The sequence below is a fragment of the Pelobates fuscus genome, chromosome 6, assembly GCF_036172605.1.
Source record: "Pelobates fuscus isolate aPelFus1 chromosome 6, aPelFus1.pri, whole genome shotgun sequence".
NCBI lineage: Eukaryota > Metazoa > Chordata > Amphibia > Anura > Pelobatidae > Pelobates > Pelobates fuscus.
The window spans coordinates 195,422,345-195,439,625 of record NC_086322.1 but is presented as its reverse complement, the minus strand read 5'-3'; the positions used below and the strand labels follow the sequence as shown (position 1 = coordinate 195,439,625).

Here is a 17,281-nt window from a genome sequence, read left to right as displayed (position 1 = left end):
CATGTAGCAAACTGGATAAACCCTATAATCAGTGTGTGGAGTGCTGAATCATAGACAAGCAGATATTAGCTTACCCCTCTGTATGGTAATATAAATTTTGATGTGGAGTGATACATAAAAGAGAAAAAATCATAAAAAAAATCTAGTGCATATGGTATTTGCAATATACTAGATGCAAAATAAATAAAGGTAGACACATTCACAATCTTCAGAGCCTGAGGATAAGGCTCTATAATTCCACAGCTGTGCTGTTATAGGTAGCACCCCACCTTCTTGGATAAAGGACTGTACTACCATGGACTGATAAGTCCCTTTTTTTTTGCTTTTGTGTATTTTTATTCACCTTTGCTTTATATTAATAAATAGTGCATTTTAGTACTATTTGGTAGTCTGTCCAATTCTAGGTTCCAGATTGGGGAGTGTCACCCCACAAATTGACACCAGACATTTACACCTGAGAGCCAAGGCATATATCAGCTCTTATTAAGGTGAGAGTCCTATTTTATGAAGTGATTTTAGCTTATTATAAACACAGACATTCTGCACCATAATCTCCTATGTTTTGCTTGCCTTGAGATTCCTGTTTATAGATGGATTGAAGACATTGTGGGATTAAAGGATCTTGGTTACATTCAACGCCAAGCCTTCCTTTGGTGAGGAGGCTTGCATCTCAAAAAACTCTTTGGTTAATGAGCTACTTAGAGACCATGTGATTAATTACATTTTATGCATTGAGAACTCTAGGGGGGGGGGGGGGGGGGAGGAGAGGGTGGGACAAAACTCCAACCCTCCATTTCACTCATGATAATTTAGTGTGCAGTTATAAACAATATTGCCAATGTGCCAGTATTTTCCTGGAAATTGTGACATACGTATTTAAAGAAAGACAAAGTGGGATAGTCACCCATCTTCTGGGACAATTTTCTGTGACTGGCCTGGCAATGAATATAACAACAGACACAGTAAGAAAACCAAGTCATTATGTGCCATTTATCTTTGTTAATGTAACTGGGAAATAAATAATTTCTACAATAGTGTGTGAAGAAAACAGTAACAAGATTTTAGTAATGAAGCATTTCAATACGATTTAACTTTTCTAAATTTGCAATTTCCGTCTCTTGTGTCTGTTTGAAAACATTATTATTTGATGACACTCTGCAGATGTTAAACTGAGGTCATTACTTATACAGTTGATTACACTCCCTCTCCCTACTCTGGAAATGATAAATGACCTTCTGCCGCAATGCAAAAGGCCCACTAGCTTACTTAATGGTTATCCTTGCCCTTCCACCCCAATCTTATTCTCTCTTAACTTTTTTACTTGCTACATCTGATTTTATGATGATCAGCCATGTAACAAAGGTATTAAGGTCCAACCCCTTGACATTCTGAGGGAAAAGCAATATATAAACAGTAATATTATTACCGTTAGCTTAAAGATAAATATAGGGTTTCTCTGAACTGAAAGCATTATCATAAAAATATTGAATATGTCTCTTATAGAAACAGGCATAGCGCTGGGGTCTTTGAAATAAAAAAAGCTAAAATATTGCATGCAATATTTATGTAAACAGTAATATGTCACAATAGGGAAACAATGTCAGATGTAAGATATTCAATGAGAGCACCTTTTATAGAAAATACAGTTGTACAGTTGTTTTATTTTATTCATTTTTATTAAGGATTTGGACAGATAACACAATTAACAATAACAGAATTGATGAAAATTCACTAAATTAAATTTTTTAAAGTTCATGCAGTTATGAATAAATACAGTATCAAGAAAAGAAAGATGTAAATGAAGGATGGATATATTCTTCAAGATGCATCAGTCATTGTGACTACGAACTGTCCATAAGACTGTTCCAGAGTGGATCTTCGTGGATTTGATAAGAAACATTGACATATCAAGGGAAGGGTGTTTATTCAAGAGCAGCCTACACAAAGTGTAAATTCTACGCACCAAAGAAAGCTGATGTTTACATAATCTAGGTGGCTTTAATAAGGTCACATTTTCACCTTTACGAAGACTTTATGATTTATTTCACATCCCCCTTTTAAACAATTTTAAGTGGGGGCCACTGCATTTTTTTAAATACCCACCTCTCAGCTTGTCACAAATATGCCCTCTAGTGGCCCCCATCATGGTTGGAGGTATGAAAAAGTCCTTTTTGTGAGATCAAGTGTATGGCATATGTAGGTATAGAAACAAAAATACTTTTATCCAGATGAATTTAGTAAGAGGGATGTATCTGTAACATCCTTCTTCGACTCTATAAGACCATGTGTCAGCATTAGCTGTCATGCCGATGTCTGCTGGAAAGTAGTAGTCCACAAGAATTCTTTCTTTCTGGCTTTCTCTCACTTACTCAGAATCCTAAGTACACACTTAACTGATCTCTGCTATAAAGGAGAGGGTACATACTTCTCCATCTGTAAGCATAGATTGGCAAATCCATCCTTGTCTCCCCACTCCCTCCATACCTCCCCTCACCAGTTCAGATTGCACTCTGAGCAGGCAAAATGGTCCAATCACAGGCTTCTCTATAAGAATTGGACTGAGCAAGGCCCGGGCTGATGTCAGTAGGGGGTGTGGAAGTCAGCGCAGGTAGCATCGTCCCGCACTGGATTCCAGGTGAGTATGGTAAAAATGTGGTGCCCAGTAGTGCATATTAAATACAACATGTCTCCAAAGGGTTGAATTGACAATTTTTATTAAAAAAAATATATATATATATTTCTAATGTTATTTTGTGAAGAATATGTCACAAGCTAAATACTGTATACACTGCAGGTTTTTTTTTACATTTGTGTTTATATTTTGCTATAAATGTATTTTTTTATATATATTGAAAACTCTTGGAATGTCTTTGTGCTTACAGAGTTACTTTAGTTTGTGTTCTCATATTTTTACAATGATTTTCTTAATCTTCTGCTCTTCCAAAATCTAATTTCTAAAGCTTTATAGCATTACAGAGCATCATGCTTTCATTCACAATTTACATTAAAATTCATGACAATACTAAATATGTGACACATAAAAGCTCACTGCTGTTCAGAAAAAAAATCAGCTTGGCATGTTAATATTTTTATTCAAATACTAGACTGACATTGAGGTTCTACTGTGATTTATACACCTTTTGTGGGTTTATATGACTCTCAATAAATGCTTTGGCTTTGAATTTCAGAATAAAATAACTATTACAGTGATATATGTAAAATAAATTAGCATTGCTCTAGCCATAAATACCGTGCTTATTGAATTACTAGAGCTTCTTGATAGAGGATGATAGTCTTCTTCCCTTTATATTGGAGATAATACAAGATATATAATATGAACCTATTGATATTAATTTCGCATTTCTTACAAAGATAATGTTAAGTAAATGAAAGCTTGCAGAAAAAAACTTTTCTAAATTTTTTTCTAAATTAAACGGGTTACAGATTTAAGTAAAAAAATCACACTTTAAGGGTTATTAACTAGATGCAACCGCCCAAGATGTAATTTTAGGTTAAAAAATACCAATGTTAGAAAACATGTAAGAACAAACTCCTGCCATTTGTGACAATCAGCACTCTATGTGCTATCTATTTTCATTATTTTATAGTACTCTATTACACGGTGGAGAGTATTCACTAAATAATGTGCCATGAATTTAAAACCAGCTTGTGATATTTTGGCTTAAATAGTTTAGCTGGGAAGCATTTCCAAGTCTTCTACACTGAACAAAATTGAAAAAAAACTGATCCCCCCAATACAGTAAAACTGCACATTTTAGAGTGGCCTTTTATTGTGACCATCCTAAGGCACACCTGTGCAATAATCATGCTGTCTAATCAGCATCTTGATATGCCACACCTGTGAGGTGAATGGATTATCTCGGCAAAGGAGAAGTGCTCACTAACACAGATTTAGACAGATTTGTGAACAATATTTGAGAGAAATAGGCCTTTTGCGTACATAGAAAACAAAAGTCTTAGATCTTTGAGTTCAGTTCAGGTGTTTTGTGCACTCAGGCACCTTATATTGTCTTTATAATTTGCCTGAAAAGTGCATGAAATGTGTGGAGTACTGGGGCTGCACTATGCCTGGAGCTTACTTCACTGTATGTCGAAAGTTAATTCATGAATGCAAATAAATGATATTTTATTTTTGGAATGATCAGTGATGGAATCCTATTTTAAGCACCACTGTCATGCCAAACTTACCTTTCTTTAATTGATTCCTCTTCTCTCCCTGTCTGAGAATCTGTTCTTCATTTCTTCCTATCTGCTCTAGTTTTCTTTAAAACATAAGACAAAGTAGGGACTACTTTGTCTTATGGAGGTTTCCTACGCTTCACCAGATTTGTCCAACGGAGAAGCAAAGTGTGTTTCATTTCCGATGGTCAAAGCAATTTTCCCACAATTCTCCCATTTACTCTGTGTTCCCGCGAAGCCTCTTTTTACTTTTCCCGAACGTCCTGTCACTTAGACAGAACGCCGGCAAAACTACAGAATTTCTCCATTCGTGTTAGGATGCAATTCGGGACTTTGTTTGTATCGCCGGGTGTGGGGCCCTAAATTACAATAATGGGGGGAACCTATTGTCCTCCTCCCTGGCCCCACCCATGGGTGACTGGTGGGGGCTAAGTGTAAATACCCTCCCAGGTGAGTAGAGCTCTATGTCCCCTATGCTAGTTAATAGATGCCCCACCATGGAGGCATTTGTAAGGGGGGTCCTGTTTTCTTTATTACAACTGTTTCTTTTTTACAACTTTAGTAGACATGCCCCATTCGCTGCATATAGAGTAGGGGCATTCGGGAGATTTTATTCTTCCTTATGCTATTTTGGGGGTCATATTGACTGCTCCCTGCCACTTCGATTTTTACATATTACAATGAGGAAGCTGCAAGCCGGTAGCTCCCTCCTTGTAATAATGCAAACAAATGAACAAAGAGGTCTTCGTTCATTCGTTTGAAATTTCTATGAATTTATTTGTCTTTCTGAAGAATTAATGAATAAATTAAATTCCTGTTTGAATGCCCAAGTGTTTAACTGGGCATGCATGAAAATTTCACAGCGCTATCTAGTGTGGGCAGATGACGTGTTCCACAGGGACTTCATCTACCTACACAATGATGGCGACGGCCTGGACCTAGGTCCGGGCACAAAATAAAGATGCAAAAATAGGTAAGATGGGGGGCTCAGGGCTATTTGGGGGTGACTAGGGGGAAAATAAGATATAGTGGAGTCGGGAGGGAGATTAAAAAAAAACCTGATTCGGCCATGACAGTGCAGCTTTAAACTTCAATAAGGCCATAGCTTTGGGTGGCAGATGGTGGATTGGTGGTGGTAGGCAGTATATGGTCTTCAATTTATAGACATTTGTGGGATTTATGAACAAAATTTATAGAATAAATATTTTTTGAATTTGTTTCACAGTAAAAATTAAAGTGAAAACATGTTTACATGAGAATGATAATGGATACAGAGTTAAAGTGGATCTGTCACCATCTTGAGTCTTGGTATAATTTGCAAAGAACTGCAATGGGGACATCACTGTTGTGGGTCCAGTGGCGAGGGGGCAGGCAAAGATTATTTTTTCTTATGCAAACCTGTCCTTTGCTGGTGCCACGGTCTCCACCTTTTCCTGTTGCTCCTCTTCAGCTCCTAGCACTATAGTTGACAGGAGCCGATGCCGGTGCCCAACATCAAGTCTATCTTCATGAAATAGTCATTTTGGAGGGAGTGTGACAATGCCACTTTAAAGGACCACTAACGTCACCTAGACCACTATTGTCACCTAGATCACTTTTATTTATTACCGTGGCCATTTAATTTTAACCCTGCAGTATAAAACATTGCAGTTTTTCAATACAGATTTTTTTCAATATATATAACATTGCAAAGTTACACACAACTTTAGTTGTGACGTTCCTCAACCATGATGAAGTCGAAGATCATCAAATACTGCTCATAGGAAAGCATTTAATTCAATACTTTCCTATGAGAAACATTTGATTGGATGCATGGGTAATTCTCACCATTCCCCGGCATCTCATCCCCAATGCTTCTCTCTGAAGAGCATAGGATTGGACCATGTCTCCAGGATGATGTTGCAAAAGGAGGAGTGAGTAACAGCACTGAGGGAGTCTCTAGAGAATAGGCAATTAAAATGCTTTTTCTAGGTATTTAGTGCAAACGGTGAGGGAGTCTACTAAATAAATCTGGTACTAGTACACTATAGCTTTAGGAATACAGGTTTTTATCTCTAACACTGCAGTGTTCCTTTAATGATTCTATCCTGCACCTGTTTCTGGTACCTGGTGCAGTATATGATTGTGCATTTAAACCTTTCTTTATTCAATTTGTGAATCTATATGTAATTGCCTTTAGGGACGTTTAATAAAGGTGTAATTAATTGAATTGATGGTTATATCATTCTGACATTCAGTACTCTTTCAGTGTGTTATTTCTCATTAAACTGCAGTGCATAAGTGCATATATAAATTAATCATTTAAAATTTTCTTGATAAATACTGGTACTGACTCAAGTTATTCTATTGTGTACTCCAGAAAATCTGTAAGCTTTTAATGATTTTGTGATGTTATGCTACCACACAAAATATTGTATGTGTGTGTCTAATTTGATATTATATATACCTGTACCTTTTAGAAATCTTTAAAAAAAAATTGATTGGATATATTAATTATTCTTAGGTGTCACTCATTAAAATACTATTCTACTGTACCAATTTAGATTAATATAGCTACTTGAATGAACATATCTGTACATGTATAGTTTTACATTTCATATTTCCTTTTAAAATAACTGTCACCATCACTAAATGCATTTCTTTCTTTTAGCATGTGAACTCATGAACCAAGGAATATTGGCCCTTGTCAGCTCAATCGGATGCGCATCAGCAGGATCTCTGCAATCTTTGGCAGACGCAATGCATATTCCTCATCTTTTTATCCAACGATCCACAGCAAGGACTCCAAGAAGTGGTTGTGGTCTTAAAAGGAACAACAGAATTGATGATTACACATTATCTGTCCGCCCTCCAGTCTATCTGAATGATGTTATCTTAAGGGTCGTCTCTGAGTTCGCCTGGCAAAAATTCATCATCTTCTATGACAACAACTATGGTAATCTCCCATGTTTTTGCATACAATATATGAATGTTATATATTTCCATTTTAATGTTCCCTCTGTGTGTGATTGATGATTTATTTAAAAAAAATTAAACGGAGGATAGAACAGGGATAACTTTAAATTTATCATTAAAATTATCTATACACATTTTCACAGTTATATTTTTTTTTACACAATTTTCGTATGTGTAGGAAAATTGTGGTAACACATGCGAAGGGTGTATTTACTCATTAAAGCGTGTTACTTGAAGAGTTTACTACGTTAGCTTTCAGTGTTTGGCATAACTACATTTATAAGACTCAATCAACGATCAGTCATTTGTTTTTGCTAGCATTACTATTCCAGAACAAAGACATATTTGTAATATATTAATTCTAATGTTTGAAGGTTCAACTTGTCGCATGTTTTCAACACTGACATGGCACTCCCCAATGCTAATTGATTATATATTGAAATACAGTTTAGTATAAGTGCGACTTAAGAATTATGTTTCATATTTCTTGTTAACTCCTATTTAACCAATTCTGTAATGGGATTTTGTAACCAATGTCTCAATCCATTTATACTTTTTCTGTGTTTTGTCTGTTAAGTATATTCACAAACTATATACTGTTGCAGTGGCGGAACTATCGCGGTCGCAGGGGTCACAGCTGCGACCGGGCCCGCCACTGAAAGGGACCCAGCCACCCTGCGGACCCCTGCGACTGGGTGCCCGCTGCCGTGTGTTGCGGCCCCGGCTCTCGTAGTAGAACCGCCAGGCCGCATGTTAAGGGGCCCATCGGGTGGCCCATGCTGTGCAATGAATTTCCAGGGGGGCCGGTCAGTGCTGTGGCAGAAGTGACAGCCCCGGTCACTTCCTCCCAGCAACCATTAGGAACCACGCGGGAGGAAGGAGAGGAGGGAGTCAGAGTGGGAACTCTGACTCCCATCAGGCTGAGCCACCACTGGATCCAAGGGAAGTCACCCTCCTCCATCTAAAAGGTAGAAAACAGGAGGGTGACTTGAACATTTTGCATTTGTGTGTGTGTTAGTGTATGTGTGTCTGTATGTATGTCTATATATGTGTGTGTGTCTATATGTATGTGTCTATGTGTGTATGTGTGTGTGTCTGTATGTATGTGTGGCTGTGTGTATGTGTCTCTGTGTGTATGTGTAGGTGTGTATGTATGTATGTGTAAATAAATACAATAAAAAAGGCTGCGCACAAATATAAAATCCAATGGTTAAACAAAAAAAGGAGAGAAATAGTCCAGCTATTGTGTCCTTACAAGTGTCCTTGGATGTTGAGGTCTTCTACTTGTATAGTGGTATCACTTGATATGAAAGATAAAAAGGAACAAGGAACAACCAATGGTGTAGTACGTAAAATTCAGGTATAGGTGTGAAAAGAAATAGTATAAAACTCACATTTACCAGAGCTAATATCCAGCTCTGGAGTGAAGTGCGTACAGCGGTTTAATCCCCGCTTATGGGATATAAGGCAGGTTCCTCTCCGTGAGTGGTTTTCAATTCTCGGAATAAAAAGAAGAAACAGCCAATAGTGCTCACTGTGTGGCAATATGAATAAGAATAATAAAAAGATTTGTACTTACAAAATAAGAGCAGGCACACTGCTCTTTGATGACAGCTTGGGTGGATTGATCCCCACCTAAGGATTTCTTTGAGTACAGGAAACTTCCAGGGGTATTTCAAGGTTTTTAATATAAAACCAGTAAAAAAAGATAAAAATAACAATAAAAAGCCAGGGTAAAATAGAAGTTATGTGTCTATAAAAAAGATAATTGGCACAAACAAATGACCAAATAATACTTTAATATATAAAACACAATATTTAAATATCCATAACGCGTTTCGTCACTCAAGGACTTTTTCAAATGGAATAACATGTTTAGCCTGGCAGGTAGATATTATATAGGAACATAATTATTTGAATTTTGGCGCCAAAACTTGGTCCATCCAATCAGAATTAAAAGCACGTTTAAAACTTAAAATACGTTAATAACTTAATAAAAGCTTAGTTTATAATATAACAACATGATTCTAATTAATATAAATCAAAAACGAGGGTGAAAAAGTATAAATTTAAACGTTTCAAAATTGTCACATGACCGGCATCACTTCCGCATTTCGGAAGTGTAGCCGCAATGCTCAATGGGAAATGTAGTTCAATTTGGCCGTGAGCGTTAAAATTTTAAATTACATTAAATCACTTAATGGGAGCTCTATTTATAATCTAGCAACATAGTTCTGGATGATATAATTCAAAAACGAGGGTAAGAAAGTGTGGATTTAAATGTTTAAAAGTTTTAAAATGGTCACATGACCGGCGTCACTTCCGTTTTTCGGAAGCATAGCCGCAATGCTCTGTGGGAAATGTAGTACAATTTGGCCGGGAGCAACGGCCGTTTCCCATTACATTAAAATTTAAACATGTATTTACCCATATTCTTTTGTTGCTAATTCAGAGATAAATAGTAAAAAACGAAAATGCCAAATATTATTTTTGAACAGTAAAAAATGGTCACGTGATTTTCGGCAATAGAGGCCGAAATGTATTATGGGAAATGTAGTTAAAAGATTGAAAATTAAGAGGCAAATACCCAAAGGGGACTAGTAAAATAAGGGGAATAAAATAGGAAGAGAACATAAATACATATAATTAAAGGAACAAATACACCTTATATTAAAAAGGGCCAATACTGATAAAATGGGCAGGTTAAATAAAAGGTTGGGTGATTAGCAGGTAACAATAAGACCAGGATATATGTAAATAAAATATGTAAATAAAATGAATAACAATGAAATCTTGCTTTAAAGGTACAGGCATCAAATTATATAAATATTTATAAAAAATTATGTAAGTCAAAATCTGCATTGAGGCCATGGGGTATAAGAGTCTGAAGTTTATACACCCATTCCATCTCTGTTTTTCCAAGTAACTTTTTTATATCACCTCCACGCCAGGAGGTAGAGCATTTTTTTATACCAACACATTTTAATAGGCGTGGGTCTTTATTGTGCATAATAAAATGTTTGGATACCGTATGGTTTAGGTATCCATTTTTAATATTTCTTGTAACGGCATTTTTAATCTCTCTCAAAAAGTTTTATCAGCTGCACAATTGTCTGTTTTAAGTAAGGGTCTTAAATTTGCCCCCACTTCCTCTTTTAATTCATTTCAAGCTTTTCTTGATATAAATAAATTTACTAGGAAGGCTACATTGAAAAGATTTTTTATAAGCAAAAATGATGAAGAACATGCTCCATCTACGCTACCTTCATCATCTGAAACAACAAATAGTCCTTTTCTAAATACGCACCTTAGAGAAAAATCTAAGTTTTATCCATCCCATTTTAAATCAGCCCCCCTGATTTTATTTGAAAAACTTGTTCTTAAAGATTTAGAAAAAATTAAATACAAAAAATACGACCCAAATAATCTCACAAACATTGAGAGACAAGCAATTAGAGAACTCCAAAAAGACCGAGATATTGTCATTAAATCAGCTGATAAAGGGGGTGGAGTAGTTATCCAATCAAGTGAAATGTACATAAATGAAGCTCACAGGCAATTAAAAGACGAAAATGTATACGAGCAACTTTTAACTGATCCCATTAAGAATATCCAAATTATTTTACTTAAATTTTTAAACAAGGGCCTAGATTTAAAAATTTTAAACAAACATGAATTTAATTTTTTAAATAATAAATTTCCTATTACCCCTGTTATTTATTTTCTTCCTAAAATTCATAAAAATGAAGAACATCCCCCAGGTAGACCTATCGTCTCTGGGATAGGATCACTTTTAAGCAACCTCTCACAATATATTGACACATTACTCCAACCTTCGGTAAAACTTATGAAATCGTACCTAAAAGACTCCATGTCACTTTTAAATTTTTTAAATGATTTTACCTGGAATAATAATTTTATACTAGTCACTTGTGATGTCCAATCACTTTACACCATTATCCCCCATGATATTGGTTGCCAAGCTATAAAGGAAATTTTAACCCAAGAAGCTAGGATTCCTGGTATCCAAATCGATTTTATAATAGAAGGTATCAATATTATTTTAAAAAATAATTATTTCTGGTTTTTAGACTCTTTTTATCTACAAAGGAGAGGTACTACCATGGGGACCAGGTTTGCCCCCAGTTATGCCAATTTGTTCATGGCTGACTGGGAAAATGAAGCCATCTGGGGTAATCATACCTGGCGGGCAAACCTGGTCTCTTATTTTAGATACATAGACGACCTTTTTTTTATCTGGGATGGACCAGAAAAACATCTTATTGATTTTATCAATCATTTAAATACCAACAATAGAGGCATTATCCTTACACATGAATTCAGTAAACAATCCATCAATTTTTTAGATCTTAATATTTTTATTAAAGAAGGCCAACTCCAGACAAAAACGTTCTTCAAAAAAGTATGTGTAAACACAGTGATAGACAAATCCAGCTGCCACTATAAGCCTTGGTTAGAGAGTGCTCCTAAGAGTCAGTTTTTACGCCTCCGTAGAAACTGTTCTGAACTCATAGATTTTAATGAACAAGCAGAGGTTTTAAAAAACAAATTTATGGAAAAAAAAATATTCAGAATCAGATCTAAATACCACAATTAATACAGTAAAACAAAAGGAACGAAATGAACTTTTGATATACAAAAACAAAGAAAATAATGAAAATATATCACTTCCAGTTATTTTTAATTTTAATAATAAAAGTAACGATGTCAAAAAAATAATAAAAAAACACTGGCACATACTAAAACACGATGAGGTACTCAATCCCATTATACCCGCTCACCCAAATATTGTTTTTAGAGGAGCACCCAATTTTAAATCAATTTTAACTACAAATTTTACTAAAAAATCTCCTCCCAAAAATTTATCCTTTTTCCCTCAGACTAAAGGTTTTTACAGATGCAAATTATGTATTGTGTGTAAAACTGTGGATCATGTTATTTCATCCAAAGTTACAAAATTCATGTCTAATCAAACCAAAAAAGTGTATGATATTTATGATTTTATATGCTGCAATACTAAAAATGTTATCTATCTGCTCGAGTGCCCATGTGGCCTCCAATATGTGGGGATGACCACAAGGTGCCTAAAGATAAGACTGAGCGAACATTGCAGAAATATTAAAAATGGATACCTAAACCATACGGTATCCAAACATTTTATTATGCACAATAAAGACCCACGCCTATTAAAATGTGTTGGTATAAAAAAATGCTCTACCTCCTGGCGTGGAGGTGATATAAAAAAGTTACTTGGAAAAACAGAGATGGAATGGGTGTATAAACTTCAGACTCTTATACCCCATGGCCTCAATGCAGATTTTGACTTACATAATTTTTTATAAATATTTATATAATTTGATGCCTGTACCTTTAAAGCAAGATTTCATTGTTATTCATTTTATTTACATATTTTATTTACATATATCCTGGTCTTATTGTTACCTGCTAATCACCCAACCTTTTATTTAACCTGCCCATTTTATCAGTATTGGCCCTTTTTAATATAAGGTGTATTTGTTCCTTTAATTATATGTATTTATGTTCTCTTCCTATTTTATTCCCCTTATTTTACTAGTCCCCTTTGGGTATTTGCCTCTTAATTTTCAATCTTTTAACTACATTTCCCATAATACATTTCGGCCTCTATTGCCGAAAATCACGTGACCATTTTTTACTGTTCAAAAATAATATTTGGCATTTTCGTTTTTTACTATTTATCTCTGAATTAGCAACAAAAGAATATGGGTAAATACATGTTTAAATTTTAATGTAATGGGAAACGGCCGTTGCTCCCGGCCAAATTGTACTACATTTCCCACAGAGCATTGCGGCTATGCTTCCGAAAAACGGAAGTGACGCCGGTCATGTGACCATTTTAAAACTTTTAAACTTTTAAATCCACACTTTCTTACCCTCGTTTTTGAATTATATCATCCAGAACTATGTTGCTAGATTATAAATAGAGCTCCCATTAAGTGATTTAATGTAATTTAAAATTTTAACGCTCACGGCCAAATTGAACTACATTTCCCATTGAGCATTGCGGCTACACTTCCGAAATGCGGAAGTGATGCCGGTCATGTGACAATTTTGAAACGTTTAAATTTATACTTTTTCACCCTCGTTTTTGATTTATATTAATTAGAATCATGTTGCTATATTATAAACTAAGCTTTTATTAAGTTATTAACGTATTTTAAGTTTTAAACGTGCTTTTAATTCTGATTGGATGGACCAAGTTTTGGCGCCAAAATTCAAATAATTATGTTCCTATATAATATCTACCTGCCAGGCTAAACATGTTATTCCATTTGAAAAAGTCCTTGAGTGACGAAACGCGTTATGGATATTTAAATATTGTGTTTTATATATTAAAGTATTATTTGGTCATTTGTTTGTGCCAATTATCTTTTTTATAGACACATAACTTCTATTTTACCCTGGCTTTTTATTGTTATTTTTATCTTTTTTTACTGGTTTTATATTAAAAACCTTGAAATACCCCTGGAAGTTTCCTGTACTCAAAGAAATCCTTAGGTGGGGATCAATCCACCCAAGCTGTCATCAAAGAGCAGTGTGCCTGCTCTTATTTTGTAAGTACAAATCTTTTTATTATTCTTATTCATATTGCCACACAGTGAGCACTATTGGCTGTTTCTTCTTTTTATTCCGAGAATTGAAAACCACTCACGGAGAGGAACCTGCCTTATATCCCATAAGCGGGGATTAAACCGCTGTACGCACTTCACTCCAGAGCTGGATATTAGCTCTGGTAAATGTGAGTTTTATACTATTTCTTTTCACACCTATACCTGAATTTTACGTACTACACCATTGGTTGTTCCTTGTTCCTTTTTATCTTTCATATCAAGTGATACCACTATACAAGTAGAAGACCTCAACATCCAAGGACACTTGTAAGGACACAATAGCTGGACTATTTCTCTCCTTTTTTTGTTTAACCATTGGATTTTATATTTGTGCGCAGCCTTTTTTATTGTATTTATTTATCTTATTTCAAAGGGTTTGAGGGATTCCCTTTTTTTAAGGTTGCTGCCAAAAGTTATCTAGCGTTGTCTTATTCTTTTTATGTATGTATGTGTGACTGTATGTGTGTCTGTGTGTGTGTATATATGTGTCTGTATGTGTGTGTTTTTTATGTGTGTCTATATGTATGTGTGTGTCTGTATGTATGTGTCTGCATGTGTGTGTCTGTATGTCTGTGTGTGTGTCTACATGTCTGTGTGTATGTATGTGTGTCTGTATGTATGGGTCTCTGTGTGTATGTGCTTGTGTGTGTGTATGTGCCCCTGTATGTGTGTTTTTATGTATGTCTGTCTGTATGTATGTGTGTGTGTATGTATGTATGTATGTATGTATGTGTGTGTGTGTATGTATGTGTTTGTCTACATGTATGTGTGCCTGTATGTGTGTGTGGGGCGAGGATGTATGGGTGAGCAGCGACGTATGGGGTGGTGGAGTAAACGTATGGGGGGGGCCCAGTGCAGATTTTTCACTGGGGCCATGGGGTTTCTAGCCTCTATACTCTTGCTTTATTTTTCAACAAAGTTTGTTCTAATATTAGCATCTATATAGTGTCAACTTACTCTGCAGAGTGCATGAAACCAGTGCAAAGATTGACAGATGGGTTACTTGAGGCAAGAGCAATGGGCGAAAAAAGCCTGTCAGCAGCATTCATTACAGCCTATAAAGAGGCAGTGTGGTTTCTGGAGAGACCAATTAGAGGAGAATTACAGTAGTCAATGTGAGGAACTACAAGAGCATGAACAAGCTCTTTAGTAGCACCTTGTGTGCTTTGTCTTGTAATGTCCAGATTTTTCTTTAATTTTTCCTATGCTTAACAATCATGACTAAGGATAGAGGTTAAGGCAAGCTGCAATGTATTTGTTTACTTGACAAAGGAAGTGGAGTTGGCCTTAAACCCCAACCTTTGTCAAGATTGTCTAGTGTAGGAACAATGAAAAAAAATCAGTTTTTTTTTTGTTTTTTTTAACAGGCATTCTCGGTTTTCCTTCCTTTGGTTACTTTCTCCTCACTTGATTAGTGAACCAAATGATTAGAAATGCTCTTATCAGAGTATTGTAATATATAATATATTATATTATGTAGCATATATTTTGCTGTACATTGATTGGACTATTCTTGTGCCCTTTTGGTTCAACCGAGTCCGTTCCTGAATCAAGCGAAACAACATTCTGCTAAAATTCAGTCCAGAAAAATGTTCTGCTTTCAGGAAAAAATGTTTTTATTGAACTGAATTTTCATGTCATGCACAATTCTACTAATTACTGAGCACATTCTTTGATCAATAATATATACCCAATTGTATTACATTATTCTGCATTCTTCAGTGGCTTCCCGATTGTTGTTATATTACATATAGTTACATATCTACATAAGTTCAGCCTTCCTCACATATGTTTTTGCTGTTGATCCAACATATATGTGTATATGTTTCTGTTTGTCTGTATAAATGTTCATGTGTTTGGGTAATTTGTCTGTCCTCTGACAACTGTATTCAAAGTTTCATTGGGTTTTAAGATGCATGAATAATAGATAAAAATTTCAGCTCCCTCAATCTGTTTCACCAAAGTAGTCATTGAATCTGCGATCTCCATCTTCTCTAATATACCTGCAGAGGTTGCAATTTCCTGCTCTCATTTTATATCATACTCCATAATCTGTGCTATACTAATGCAGTGCTATTCAGCTGGCACAACATATATTAATTTTCTATGACATTTATATTTTTACTATCTATTGTCACTATCTCTTGTAAAAAACCTGAATTGTCACCATTATATTAGGTCATAAGGAGGAGACTATATTTAAAAGAAGACAAACTACCACAACAAGATGACATGGTCTTAAATTAGAAGGGCAAAGGTTTCAAAATAATATCCGGAAGTATTACTTTACTCAGAGGGTAGAGGATGAATGGAATAGCCTTCCAGCTGAAGTGGTAGAGGTTAACACAGTGAAGGAGTTTAAGCATGCGTGGGATATGCATAAGGCTATCTTAACTATAAGATAAGGCCAGGGACTAATTAAAGTATGTTTAAAAAAATTGGGCAGTCTAGATGGGCCGAATGGTTCTTATCTGCCGTCACATTCTATGTTTCAAAGCATACTGTTTTGTATATATAATACATACAATATTTTATTGTAGATATCTTATTTTTACACATTATAACACCAAGGCAATTTTTAAAAATGATAAAAAAATAATGATTTACTTAGTAATTAGGTAACAATTTAAGTAAGCTGAATTGGAAGCAATTACTAAAGATAGCGAAAGATGAAGGGTTTTGCTCAGAATAATAATTTACAGAGGGAATATGATCTGAAAATCTATTCATAAACAGGGCTATACATAGGGCACAAGGTAAATAATTTAGGCTGGAAGAAAGGAGATGTAATCGAAAGCAAAGAAAAGGTTTATTTACAGTTTACAAGAACTATAAGGATATGGAATTCTCTGCCTGAAGAGGTGGTTTTATCAGAGTCCATAAAATTGGATAAATACTTCCAAAAACGTAGCATAAAGGAATATAATATCTAATTAGTTGGATAATAGCTGCTTGATCCAGGGAAATATCTGACTGCCATTTTGGGGTCAAGAAGGAATTATTTTTCCTAGTTTGTTGCAAAATTGAAAGTGATTCAAACTGGGTATTTTTGCCTTCTTTTGGATCAACAGTAAACACATATGTGAGGAAGGCTGAACTTGATGGACGCAAGTCTCTTTTCAGCTATGTACCTATTTAACTATGTGATATATAGATATGTAAACACATAATAGTACACACACAAAGTAATTTGTTTACTAAACACCAAATTTAATTTGTCTCAAGTATCTGCAGTTCAGTTAATAAATGTGCTTCAAGGACTACTGTATTCACTATCACTCAAGAGACAAATGGGTTTCTACTATGTATCAATGTATGTTGGAGCCGTAAACTGTAAATTGTAATCAGGGAGGATATAGAGTTGGGGCATTGTAATAGGGTCAGTGAATGTTTCTAGTAGCATTAGTTAATGAGGGGAACTATTTGCCAAGCTGTAGATTATACAAATAAGTTTA

At 35.2% G+C, this 17,281-nt stretch overlaps 1 protein-coding gene across 1 annotated transcript in view; it reads left to right on the top strand.

Moving 5' to 3' along the window:
* The window catches only part of GRID2 (glutamate ionotropic receptor delta type subunit 2), a 1,057,299-nt gene that overhangs the window by 483,117 nt on the left and 556,901 nt on the right, over window positions 1-17,281 (top strand). Inside the window, exon 3 of the mRNA XM_063458620.1 lies at window positions 6,851-7,135. Coding sequence (XP_063314690.1) covers window positions 6,851-7,135 — 285 coding nt within the window. The remainder of the gene's footprint in view (window positions 1-6,850; window positions 7,136-17,281) is intronic.